This window comes from Orcinus orca, chromosome 8, assembly GCF_937001465.1.
Source record: "Orcinus orca chromosome 8, mOrcOrc1.1, whole genome shotgun sequence".
Lineage (NCBI taxonomy): Eukaryota > Metazoa > Chordata > Mammalia > Artiodactyla > Delphinidae > Orcinus > Orcinus orca.
The window spans coordinates 107025397-107037897 of NC_064566.1; the positions used below are offsets into that span (position 1 = coordinate 107025397).

Below are 12501 nucleotides of genomic sequence, written 5' to 3' on the forward strand. Positions count from 1 at the left end.
GGTGCTTGATCGAGTGGACTCAACCTGCAGGAACTCTGCTCAGTCCGAGCAGTATCTGGTCACTCTTTTTCTGAAACTTCTCTTGTGATTTCATTTTAGCCTAGGTCAATAAATAATTTAGACTTTGAGGCTGCAGATGCATTTTATAATATTGTATTTTATATTATTTGTAAGTATATGATATAAATAGATATGTGACATACACTTGTAATATGAAATTGCCTAGGCTTCATAGTATTCTCTGTGCATGTGGGTACATACATGCATGAGAGAGAGAGAGAGAGAGAGAGAAATGCTACTCAGTTTTCTGGTTGCATCTGCTTCCCAAAGCCTAAAACACACACACGGGAGAAGCATAGCCTGCCTAGTTTTCTCCAATCCTGGATACCCAGTGAGGTGTCCTAATAAACAGCCCCCCAAAAGTTACAAATTTCTTTGAACTTTATTGATACACTGCACAATCACAACCATCTCATATTCATCCTGAATTAGAAAAGGTTACAACTACAATGTAACATGCACAGAATTCAGGTAGCATATTCACCCTTAATACAATTATTGACAGAAATCAAGTCTTCATTGATTTTTGAAAGAAAAAATAAGAAAGAAAATAGAAGGAGAAAAAACTCTAGAAGGCTGACAAAGTTATACTCTTGTATCATGTGATAAAATTTTAAAGCATTTGAACATAGATTTGTTTTAAGGATAATTGTGAAAATGGGCACACCCATGGTCTGACACATCTATAACGGCACCATTGATAAGTCATAATTTTTTTTTTTAATCTAGAGGACTCTGAACTTGACAGATACATGTTCGTACACCCACACATTCCTCACAACTGCACTTTACATGTCACAAAAGGTTCTGAATGATTAAAAAAGCTCCCTTTAATTAACACAGGGCAGCTTTTATTACTTATCATTGCTGTGATCGATATCATTATAAATCTGCCAATAGCGTAGAATGTGGCCCCCCAGATAAAGAGTAGAGGGTTCACCATCTTTCCTTCCCCGCTTAGGGTCATGGAACAACTGAAACAACCCTGTGCCTTTAAAAGGGCACTGTTGAAAGAAACAAAATGGAATGTCTTTTAAAATATGGGAAATTAGGCTTCGCTGGCTACTTTCAGGCTGATGACAATCGTGTCTAATTGGGTCCACTCTGCATCCTCGTGGACCGCCAGTGTTCTGCACCTGAAGGCTACATTGCACTGGTTCAGCTCTCTCTTTTTGCCACATCTTTTAATTGCATATCTATTTCTTCCTCCTTTCATTTACTTCTCTTCTCTCAAGAAATGAGGGAAATGAGACTGGCATCTTTATTGTTGGCTGTTAGTGATGATTAGGAGTTCTCATCATACGGTATTTTTTGAAAATGTTGCCTTCCCAGCTACACACCTGTGAAGTTTTACTGCAACCGCTCCAACTTATTTGTCTTAAAATAAACAAGGTAGTTTTGAAGAGTAGGCGGGGAGGCAGTTGGGCATAAGTTTCTAGGACGAGGGCTCGTGCAAAACGAAAGCAAGGGATCCTCATTTTAGGAGAAAAAGAAAAAAAATGAATTTTGCCAACTAGAAACATTTTATGCTGCTTCCCCTACTTTCTTGAATTCCAAAGAGATTAAATTTTGTTTTTTTGTTTTTTTTAATCCTGTGGAGGTTTTTTGCGGGGGAAGGGGGGCTGGTTCCAGGTATGACAAAGCCAGTTTTTCTCTGGTGAGGACTCAGGGTCAGATTGGAAAAGATGACACGGCCCCATCCCTCCCCTCCTACTGATGGCATCCACAGACAGCCACAGAGGAGAAAACCTTCCCTTGGCACTGGAAGTACCCACCAATCTACAGCCGCTCCTGATGCACTGCGGTTGACAAGCTCTCCTGGAGATGGGCCGCCCACTTTAAGGTGCTCTACTCTTCTCACGTGACTTTTCCCGGCATAAGCAGAGGTCACCAACTCCTCCATGTGGAGAGCAAGTTGCTGGATTGGTGCAGAGACACATCCTTGAACTCATCCTTGGCTGTGGACTTGTCCCGACTCCCAGAGGACACTTCCCACCCAGGTTCTGAGAACTAACTGACCAACCCGTGAAATGGATTGTCTAGCGTGAGGCATGGGTTTCAGAAGAGCGAGCCCCAGGCCTCTCTGTGATACACAGCCTGCACTTCCCTTCTGTTCAGTTGAGTACAGCTACAGCAGAACAGCCACACGTCATCTCTCTGTATAAAATAGGTGCACGTTTTGACCACCACTCGCCTGTATGGCCTCCCTCCCCCAGTTAAAACAAGAATGAGAAAAACTAAACGCATTTTCTTCAACTTGCAGAAGACTGTATCAGGCACTTGACATTAAACTACTGAGAAACAAGCTTGGCCAGGGCCTTAACACTAGCGCTGGCACTGGAATTACTTTGGTGGGAATACATATGAACTTGGTCTTGGAAGGGGGAGGGTTTCAGAGTACCTACATAGCTGAGTTCCTCTCACCTGATTTCCTGATAAGCCTTATTCGGTTTCCTTCCCACGTGCAAAACCTATGAAGAGCCACACGTCCTCAGAGACTTGATAACTCATTTTTTCCTCCTCTCCCCTAACCCCCGGCCCCATCACTGGCATCTCGAAAAAAATCTCTCCAGCAGGCCTTATCTATCCGCCTGCCGTGTGTACAGTGAGCATGGATACTGTCTTTAGTAAGCGTTTGCTGCTCTCTATGCTTCAAGATGCTGGGTAACAGCTCCTGTCCTATCAAAGGAGCCCAAACAACCCAGCAGCTGGGGCACGTCTGTTGTGCAGAAGGGTTTTCTTTCCCACTGGCCCGTTTCCTTGGGTCTTGTTTCCTTGGCCGCCTTTATCCCAGACAGGTGAGGATTAACGGCAGGCGTTTTTCCCTCTGAAACAGGGCTGGAACCAGTAACTACCAGACATGCTTCCCAGTAGCCAGTGGAAGAGGCTGCACGGAGTTCCACAGTGAGTCTGAGACCCAGGCTCATTGTGCTGGGAAGGTTCTGGATCCTCCTGGCTGAAGGAGGACGGGCGCCTTCCTCTAGATCAAGTCCCGGAGTGAGGAGTATGCCCAGCTTGTCCATTTCAAGCACCGCGTTCTCCAAAACGGTACCGTCTCCACAGCCTCCACACTTGTTACTCCAAAGGAACAAGCGTATTACCAGCAGAACATTCAAATGACACGTTAAACGCTCCTTCAGCGTCTGACACCAGCCCCGCTCCAGGAGCCCCGTGTGGTGACAGGTCTGAAACGCTGATGTCCGACCTGTAATTCTGACTCCACGCCTGTTCTCGACTGTCCCTGGAACTTGAAATCCACACACTGCTTTTGGCACATCATTTAACGTTCCCGCAGTCTGGCTCCTGGCAACTCCGTGGGAAATGCAGATGTCTGTTTACAGCTGGAAAGTGTAATATTAATTTCATTCACGCCAGCTCTCTTACGGAAGCGCCCAGCTTTTTGTACGCCAAGACAGCCTACGTGTGTGTGTGTGTGTGTGTGTGTTTCTCCACTGTGTACGTCATGTTCATGTGCTATAACGGACAAAAACAAAGAGGTCACATTTCAGAGGAAGCGGATCAATTAAGCATCGAAGGAACGGAACTCTGTGGAGCTGGTATCTCTCACGTTTTAGACTGTGGAGCTGAAAGAGTTTTCCAGCGGGTCTGTGAGACAGTCACTGTCGATGTTCCTTCTTATCCTCAGCAGGTCACTCCCTGAAGCACGGGACAAGGGCACAGCCCTGCAGGTTTCCAATGCCATTCTCTTGCAACCCTGGCACACTTGCCGGCTGAGTCCTTCTTGTCCCAGGAGACAATACAGAAAGATCAGGTCAGCTCTTCTTTGTGTTCTGGAAAGATCTGCTCTGAACATGGAGAGCTGAGGGCATCCTTCCCCAAAGCTCCTGGAGAAGCAGTCTGTATCCGAGGAAATTGTGTGTCACTTTCCCCTTCTGTTTGCAGTGTTGTGTTAATCAAGTGCTTGGAAACTGTCAGTTGCTCAAGTGCCCTCAGCTCAGAAGAGCTTCCTGAAACATATACCAGCGTTGTCAACACACCCGCCATGTAATTGGCTTCCATCAGCTTTTTACTGGATAGTTTTCAAACAGATGAAACCAAAACTGGAGCAGAGAGGAGACAATAGCAGAAGTCACCCCACTCAGGTGGACGGCTCTCTTCACACTGCAGAGACGGAGCTGTGTTTTCTCTCTCGCTTTCTTGCTATTAAGCACAGTCCCATAGCTTCCTGACATGCACTTTCTTGAAAGGCTGAGAGAAACATGAATTTTGGCACCTTGTCCTTCCAGTAAGAAAGAAAAAACACGATACTCATCGAGGCTTTGCCAAGGCTTATCTGCTTCCCAAGAAGGTGTTTCTCAATACACAGTCTCTGCTGGGAAGAGTGAGTGACCGACCATTCGATTGCTACTTTTGTCCATCTCTTACCAGTATCTACTTTGGGTAGATGGGCTAGCACATTCCAGACAGTCCATGACATGTTGCCTTTCTATGTTGTTAGCCTGTGAGATCATTGGCTTTCGCATGAGAAGCTGATATAGGTCATTTTGAAGATGGCAATATCTGCAGAAGGTAGAGGAGACATGAATCCAGTGGAATAGACACAATATGGTTAGAGATTAATGTGGTGATGGATTGAGAGTGAAGAGTGGGGAAAGAAACAAAGACATAGAAAGACGTGTTAGATAATTACATTGACAGACTGATAAAGAAAATAGATTGCTAGAGAAGAAGATGGGTGGGTAGATAAGTGGATGGAACGATCAAGATCAATCGGACAGTTGAGTAGATGGATAACCGTATGATTACTTTCATAGAGAGCTTGATAAAACCTAAATTAACAGCCATCTATAGATCATTGTTTATGACCTGGACAGCATGTTTTTGAGAGAAGTACCATCCTCAGAATGCTTCCCCCTTTATTCGGTCACATGACTTCTGAATGTTTAGTTTTGGGTTGTGTGCCTATCCCTAAACTACAAATCCCTGTAGCTGGTAGAGAAAGCAGATAGGGCAGAATGGCTGAAAAGATGGCGATGTTTCATATATATTTAGAGAGAGACCTTCCCAGAAAGAAAGGATGTGAACCCTCGTGTAGTTAGACAATAATAAACATGGAAGGAGTGATATGTACATTATAGTCAGGAAAATGGTCCAAAGCTTAGAAGATGCAGCTAATAGGAAACTTGGATGTAATTCTCGCTGTGCACTACATTATACGTGAAGTTGTGTCTTCAGGGTGTTTATCACGAGGCACATTTTCTGCCCAGATGGAGCTTATGGTTTACTGGGGGGGGCAGGGCTGGTGGTGATGGTGTCGGGAAGGCAGAGGAAAGGGAAGGGCCAAGGGAGAGGAACAGATTCCATTTTTGGACACACCAATGAATGATTATCCTACACAAGGTAGAACCCTGCACACCCCTCCCCCCCACCCCACTCATTCAAACTGGATAGAAAAGTCAAATAAACAGACAACCAGCCAAAGAGGAATCAAATCAAGAAGAACAGAGACAAACAAAAAGAAGCCCAAACTGGTTTGCTCTCCGCAGTGTAGGTAAAGTCTGTGATATGGAGAAGCAGGCGTTGCTCAGAAGACCTAAGGTTTCTTATCAAAACTTGATGAAGTAGTGGGCAAAGAGGGTCCCTGATAGCCAGAGGCAAGCCAGTGCTCTAGAGGCCGAGTTTACACCATCAATGACAGCTCCAGGCCCTGTGTGGGAGAAAGAGAGACAGACCCATTAGCGCACACCCAGAGGGCACCATCCTTATCCCGTGACAAGCACCGCATAAACATGCTTCTCCGTGGGCAGCTCCCACCCACCAGTGACCCTTCCGAGTCTGCGTAAATGGAAAGCACCCGCCGGGAGAAACGCAAAGGGACTTGTTGCTGGGGTGCCCGGACCACAGCCTGCTCTGACTGGGCTTTAAAACTGAAAGAGGCAGACGGAGGGAGTGGTTACACGTGCGGGCCGACAGGGCAGGGCAGGGTCTTTGTAAGCAGCGCCTCTACCTGTGTGCTCTCCTTGGAAATCGTGTCCAGAACAGACAGGGCTGGGAGGGCAGGGAGAGGGATGAGGCTCAGAGTGGAGGGAAGAGGTGGGAGGAGGAAGGAGAGGAAGAGAAGATTTTGTGAGACACAGGAGTCTAGGTGTTGATGTGGCTGGCTTTTCATCTGGTGTGACTGGGATACTGGGGCGGCGTCTCCCAAAGCCGCTGAGGAAGAATGAATACGTACACCCAGAGTTTGAAAGACTATGGTTGGGTTTATCCCAGCAGTCAGAGATGCGTCTCCAGAGGTGACAAAGACGACCCCCGTTCTCAGACCCAACGGCCACCTTACGCCCCTGCCTGGCAGGGCTCTCCCTCAACCTCTTTCTTTCTTCTTCCCTCTCTCTGGCCCTTTTACACAGCCCTCGTGAAACCCTCACATTCCGCTGTGAAATAAGACCACAGAATCACAGGTGCGATTCCTTTCCCTTCATCTGCATCCTTGAGAAGACAAACCACGCGCACTGGGATCGCCTTGCCTGTTCCGAGGGCCCAGGGTGGAAGGCTGAGTGTCCACCTCTGCCCCTGTATTCCTCCATCACCTTTATTTACCAGCATCAGAATTTAGGGTCATAAGCAAGACCAGAGTAGCCAGCGAGCAGGGAGCAGAGAGTATTCCGGGGAAAGCAAAACTAAGTGTTAGTCAAGGGATCAGAAGCAACCCTGTAGGGCCAGTGACAAAGGGATGGAGTGACAGGCAAGAAACAGGGCTTCACCACCTCCTTTACTAGTAAATTGGCTTGTTGGAAATAACTTGACTACTGAAAAAAGCCTCAGTGGTGCAGGGTCTCCTCAGACAGGAGCCAGGTCATGTGGCTTGCTGGGCGGGCGGTGATGCTGTCAGCCTGGGGATGGATGGTCCTCTCACGCCAGCAGCTGGCATCCACCTGTTCCCACCCCAGGGATCTCAACAGGATTCCTTTTCTTCCTCTGATTTACAGTACAGTTCTCTGTTTACTAAAAATTCATATTTACTTGATAGGTCGAGAGTCTTGTTCATAGTTTTCTGTACTTTTTTTATAGAGTATTTGCAGATAAGGGAAGAGTCCAGTCCTTAGCCCATTGCTGTGGTCCCCACGACAGCTTCATAATATTTATAGAAAGTAGCCTGACTCTGAGGCCCCTCAGTCCAGGCATATATCCTAGGAACTGTACTGGCCTACGGAATGTGCTGAGTTGGAAAAGGCCCAGTTTGAAGCTCGAGGTAATTCCCTATGTTGTCTTCTGCAAAAGATGAGTGATTTAGATTTTTAAGTGAGTTTAAAAGGAAATGGGCAACACAGATGTATAAGACCCATATGTTTTTGTAAAGAATATTTAAAGTATATATTATATATATGATATATATTCACTAGTTATATATATATGTATGCATGTGCGTGTGTCTAATTCATTATATTGATATCAACTTAGGAAACAACTGAATGGGCTCCATTCTAGACAGACAGAGGCCTTTAGTTTAGGAATCACTTTATTCCAAGTTCTACCAGTGGGCTTAGCATTTCTGGGGATGTCATGCTACCAGCACGTGGAGTATTCGGAAGTATTAGGAAGACAAAGCAGTGCGAGCTGCAGGGAATGAAGGAGGAAGAATCATCAAGATGGGAGGTCGCAGTGCCAGGAAGATGTTCATGCTGCTTAGGCAGGGGTGTTACAGCCTCAGCTCGCTTCAGCTGAGTTCTCCAAGGAGTGGAACTCTGAGGGGCCTCGGTAGGCATAGAGCCTGCTCAGCCCGCCTGGGGGGATGAGATAAGGCATACTTAGATGGTGCTTTGTGTGTGCCAAACATGACTCTAAATGCTGAACATCTAATCCATTTTATCCTTATGAAACCCTATGGCATTCCTGTTTTATAGATGGGGAATTGAGAAGCAGAGCAGGTAAGTACCCTGCCTGTGGCCACATGAGACAGTACACCCAGAGCTGGGTTAGAACCGAGTCACTCTGTCTGCAGGGTTGGTGCCCTTGATTATCACAACTCTTACTTCCTCTCTATGGAGAACAGTCCTTTGCGCATGTTTTTCAGAGGCCACGGCATCATGGAATAATGGCCTGGGGATCTGGAGACCCAGTTTCTCCATGTGACTCTGCTGCTTCCTAGCTGAGTGCCAGCTCCTCTCTGGCCTTGGTTCTCCCACCTGCAGTGAGAGGAGGCTGGGAGGGATGACCTCTGAGCTCTTCTCCTTAGTAGCCTGAGTTACTGAATGCCTGCAAACTCTGCATCTGGTCCCAGAAGGGACAGCTGGGGAGCAGCCAGATGGCCTTTTCCAGTGGTGCAAAGCCATCCCCACTCCTGCCTTCTGCACCCAGCATGCCATCTCCTGAGACAGCAAGAGGGCACCAAACATTCCTGGACCCTAACGTTTCCTTTTCTGCAGCCTCATTTTCTATGCATTTTCAGGAAATTTTACTCCCTAGCAGGTATTATAAGCCCTGCTTTAAGCATCGGATGACACGGCAATTTATCGTCAGTGGCCTTTGGCCAATCAGTGTATGAGAAAGGGCTGAGCTATTCTGGCCAAAGCGCTTACCTAATCTACTAGGACAGAGATTAAACTAGCCGTGCTCTCCTCCTGTGGATCCTGGACACACTTGAGATTTGGCAGTTGGGCCTACAGGAAGCGAGGGGCCTACAGGAAGGCTCTCGGGCTTTGTTCAAAGCCGGGAGAGAGTGGCTCACGTCCGTGTACCATATTGCATGTTGGAGGAATGTAAGACAAAGGCCATCAGCAATGAACTGATTCTTTTTTTTTTTTTTTTTTTTTGCAGTACGCGGGCCTCTCACTGCTGTGGCATCTCCTGTTGCGGAGCACAGGCTCCGGACGCACAGGCTCAGTGGCCATGGCTCACGGGCCCAGCCGCTCCGCGGCATGTGGGATCTTCCCGGACCGGGGCACGAACCCGTGTCCCCTGCATCGGCAGGCGGACTCCCAACCACTGCGCCACCAGGGAAGCCCTGAACTGATCCTTTAATGGCATCTTCAAGGTAAGCCTGATCCTACTGGAGATGAGGGGAAAAGAAGAATCTGGGTTGGGTCTCTCCCATAGGCTTTCTGTATGCTAAGGCCACTCACCTGATTATGCAAATGTTCTTTGTGCTTTAATACAGAAGCAGCAGTGGACTGCTGCTGTAGTGACCTGGTGTGGTCCCATGATTACTGTATGCATCTGCCCTGCCTTGGCCTCGCTGCTCTGTCTTTGCAGCCCTAAACCCTTTGGGGTAAAGCCTCTGACCAATGTAAACGTGCAGCCGACGCTTGGGACTTTGGCTTCAGACCAATTTGGGCTTAAATCCCGACTCTGCGGCTTGCCAGCTATGTGATCTCAGACAGAGCACTTGCAGTTTTCTCCTTGGAAATGGGGGTAATAATGTGGAGTTTTCAGGATGAAGGACTGGAGGGATTAGGATAGTGTCTGGTAGGAAGTAGTCATGTGATCGTGGGAAGGGCTGCTCTGGTGGGTCCATACCCCCTACCTTCCACTTGTTAGTTGAGGATAATACTGGCTTGTTTCGACCTTTTCCAAATACGTTGATCCTGAGCTGGGTTTTGGGAGGTGAGAATGAAGAGGTGAGATGGGTGAGAGAGACCTCCGGCCATTAGGGCCTAGGAGGAGGGTGTGGGGCACTGGGCAGGGCAATGAGAGAGTCCAAAGCCATGCTCTGTGGCAAGGCCAAGCGCAAAGGACCAGTCTGCGAGGGAAGCAGACCCCACGCTGGCCTCGGAAGCCATGCCACCCACTCAACAAACGTGTGCTGGTGCTTTCACGTGTCAGGCTCTGTTCCAAAGAGGAAGACAGGCACAGCCTCTGCCTGCACACACCCTATCTTCCATTAGCTTTTTTTTTTTTTTTTTGGCTGCGCTACACTGCCTGCAGGATCTTAGTTCCCCGACCAGAGATCGAACCCGCGGCCCTTGAAGTGGAAGCTCGGAGTATTAACCACTAGACGACCAGGGAAGTCCCCCTATCCTCCATTAGGACCTAGAATTCCTCTGTCCTAGTCTAAATCAATAAAGAAACACAAATATGTTTTAAGCCCTCACAGACTCTGAGAAGAAAGTCCTTTGGAATAAAATAATCCAACCTCCCTTTCATCTCAGGAGCACCCTGCCTGTCTAAGAGGAGTGAATTCAGGAATCAGGGAGAACTGAATGTGAATTCTGGCTCCGGTAGTCACTCGCAGGATGACTTCAGATGAGACGGTTAACTGCTCTCAAACATTTTTTTTCTTTAATGTATAAGATATGTGCGGAGGTGGTTTTCTGTATACTTGCAGGGTTCTCTGAGGATGAGTGAAGATGATACATGAAACCACTGAGTATAAGTAAAGGATGAATAACAGTTGGGTGGATTAGAACCAGGACTATAACTGCTAGTCTCTAAAATCGTACCTTTTGTGGGGCTCCTGCTCTAAATAGAGAGACCCTGTGTATACTGAATTCTTAAAGATAATTGCCAAACACCCACTGAAAGCAAACGTGGCTCTGGCTTAGCAAGTGACGGGTCTCTCCTGACAAGACGTGATGTGGCTCCAACCACAGGTAAAGGCTTCCCAGAGAAGGCCAGTTATTCTGAGGAGGTGCCTGTAGAAGCCCGGCTCTTTCTGTGGGCAAGCACCACATTCAAGAAATCTTTAGTTATGGTTAACAGTGACTCAGTCTAAAAGAACAGCTCTTACAAACATCAGCCTTAATTAAATATTTTTCAGGGATAAACTAAAAGTGAGAACGTGTAATTATGCCCTTTCCCCTCATTCCAGCCGCTCCTTTTCCCTTCCTCAACACTAAAAACGTATTGCTTCCTTCTTTCCTGAAGTGGAGCATCTTTGAAAAGCTCACAAGATGACACAAAGCCACAAAACCAACTGTGAATGACAACAATGACAACTAAATACCTTGAGGACATATGCAGACCAAAATAAGTTAGCCCTCAGCACACAGAAAGAAGAGATAAAGAGGCAGAAATGATCAAGAGACAAATTCCAGAAATGGTAAATGTCACAAAGGTCAGTCAATCAGTATGTGTACTCTGGGCCGGAGGGAAGATTTTATGGTATGGCCACGTGTGAGGCCCAGCAGCCGTAAGACAGTAAATAAAGAAAGAGGCAAACAGACAAATGAGTAAAATAAAGTCCACTTTGTGGAAGCTACTTACTTTGTTAAATTAAATATACTACACGTTTTTAAAAAGCAAATTTGGTTGAGGGTTTAGCATAGAATTAGCCTGCAGGCCTAGCTCTCCAGGAAGCAAGGGTTTGCTGCTGCGCTCCTGGGCTGGCTGGTCACCCTCTGGAAGAATAGATTTTGAAAATCAAAGTACCCAAACTCAGCGCAGAGCTCCCAGAAAACTATATAAGTTTACTGATGAGGATCCTGCCTCACAAGAGATTGTGAAGCTTAAAAATGGACGGTCCATAACAAGCGAGAAAGGTATTGAAATGTCACCCTTTTCCTTTCCACGATTGCAACGAAAATAAGGCATACAGTTCTTCAGCAAGAAGTTCGAAAGCAGAGTGTTGCTGTAATCCTACTAAAATAGCAGGCGGTAGGGTGATCACATGAAGGAAAGAAAAGAGAAAAATAAAAACCCGCAGCTGAGTTGAACTTGGTGATAGCGCAGTGAGATCAAGGAGGCATCTGGAGTCTAAGATACAGTTTTGTTCTGAAATTTGTATGGGTTTTATAAATATGAATGTGAACTATGTGACCTTCCTAATGAGGAACCAAAAGGATAATGATGTTTTTGGTGATTAAAAGAGGAGCGAGGAAATCTAATTAGAGGATGTGTGTGTTACACTTGTTGGGGAAACGTAAACCTATTTTCAGCAGCGCCGGCTGATGAAGGTGCATCATTCCCCTTCAAAGGGAGCTTTTCCTTCATTGTCTTTAATTACAGCAGAAAACAGGGCCCTGTGTTGTTCTACAAGGAAGATGAACGGGGCTTCGCAGCTCCAGGAAGGCAGGCGGACAGAGAAGCCAAGAAGGCAGCCATGTCTGCTTTGTGCTCCCACAAAGCCCACGGCCTAGGAAGTTCACATCAGAGGTTAATTCAAACCAGTCAGCTCATCACAACCCTGGAAAAAGCAGGGCTTTGGTCTGCGCCAAACCGGAAGCTGGGGCATGTGCTGACATCAGCACAGCCCGAGTGCTCTGTGTTAAAGTCTAAATGCTCAGGCTAACGGCCAGATGTCAGTGATTCAGACGGAGCAGGGTAGGGGCGCGAGGCAGTGACAAGGAGCCTCATGAGGAACGAAATGTGAAATGTCTGCATATTTTTTCCTAATATGTTGGCATTTCGCAGGTTGGGGAAAACACAAATGATGAGGCTGCTGCCATCAGCCAGAAACGATGGTGTTTCTCTCTGACTCATTCCCTCCCACCTGGATTTAAATTGTGGATTTGGAAAATAAAAATCATATACGTTATCAGCAGGAAA

The 12501-nt window shown here is 46.8% G+C and overlaps 1 protein-coding gene across 2 annotated transcripts in view; it reads right to left on the bottom strand.

The window, feature by feature from the left end:
- Positions 1-423: 423 nt before the first annotated feature.
- The window catches only part of LOC101270320 (opioid-binding protein/cell adhesion molecule), a 1084701-nt gene continuing 1072623 nt past the window's right edge, over positions 424-12501 (bottom strand). For both annotated transcript variants that reach the window (XM_049714323.1, XM_012536988.3), the window contains one exon: positions 424-5728. In XM_049714323.1, the coding sequence (XP_049570280.1) occupies positions 5628-5728 (101 nt within the window). In that variant the 3' untranslated portion in view covers positions 424-5627. The remainder of the gene's footprint in view (positions 5729-12501) is intronic.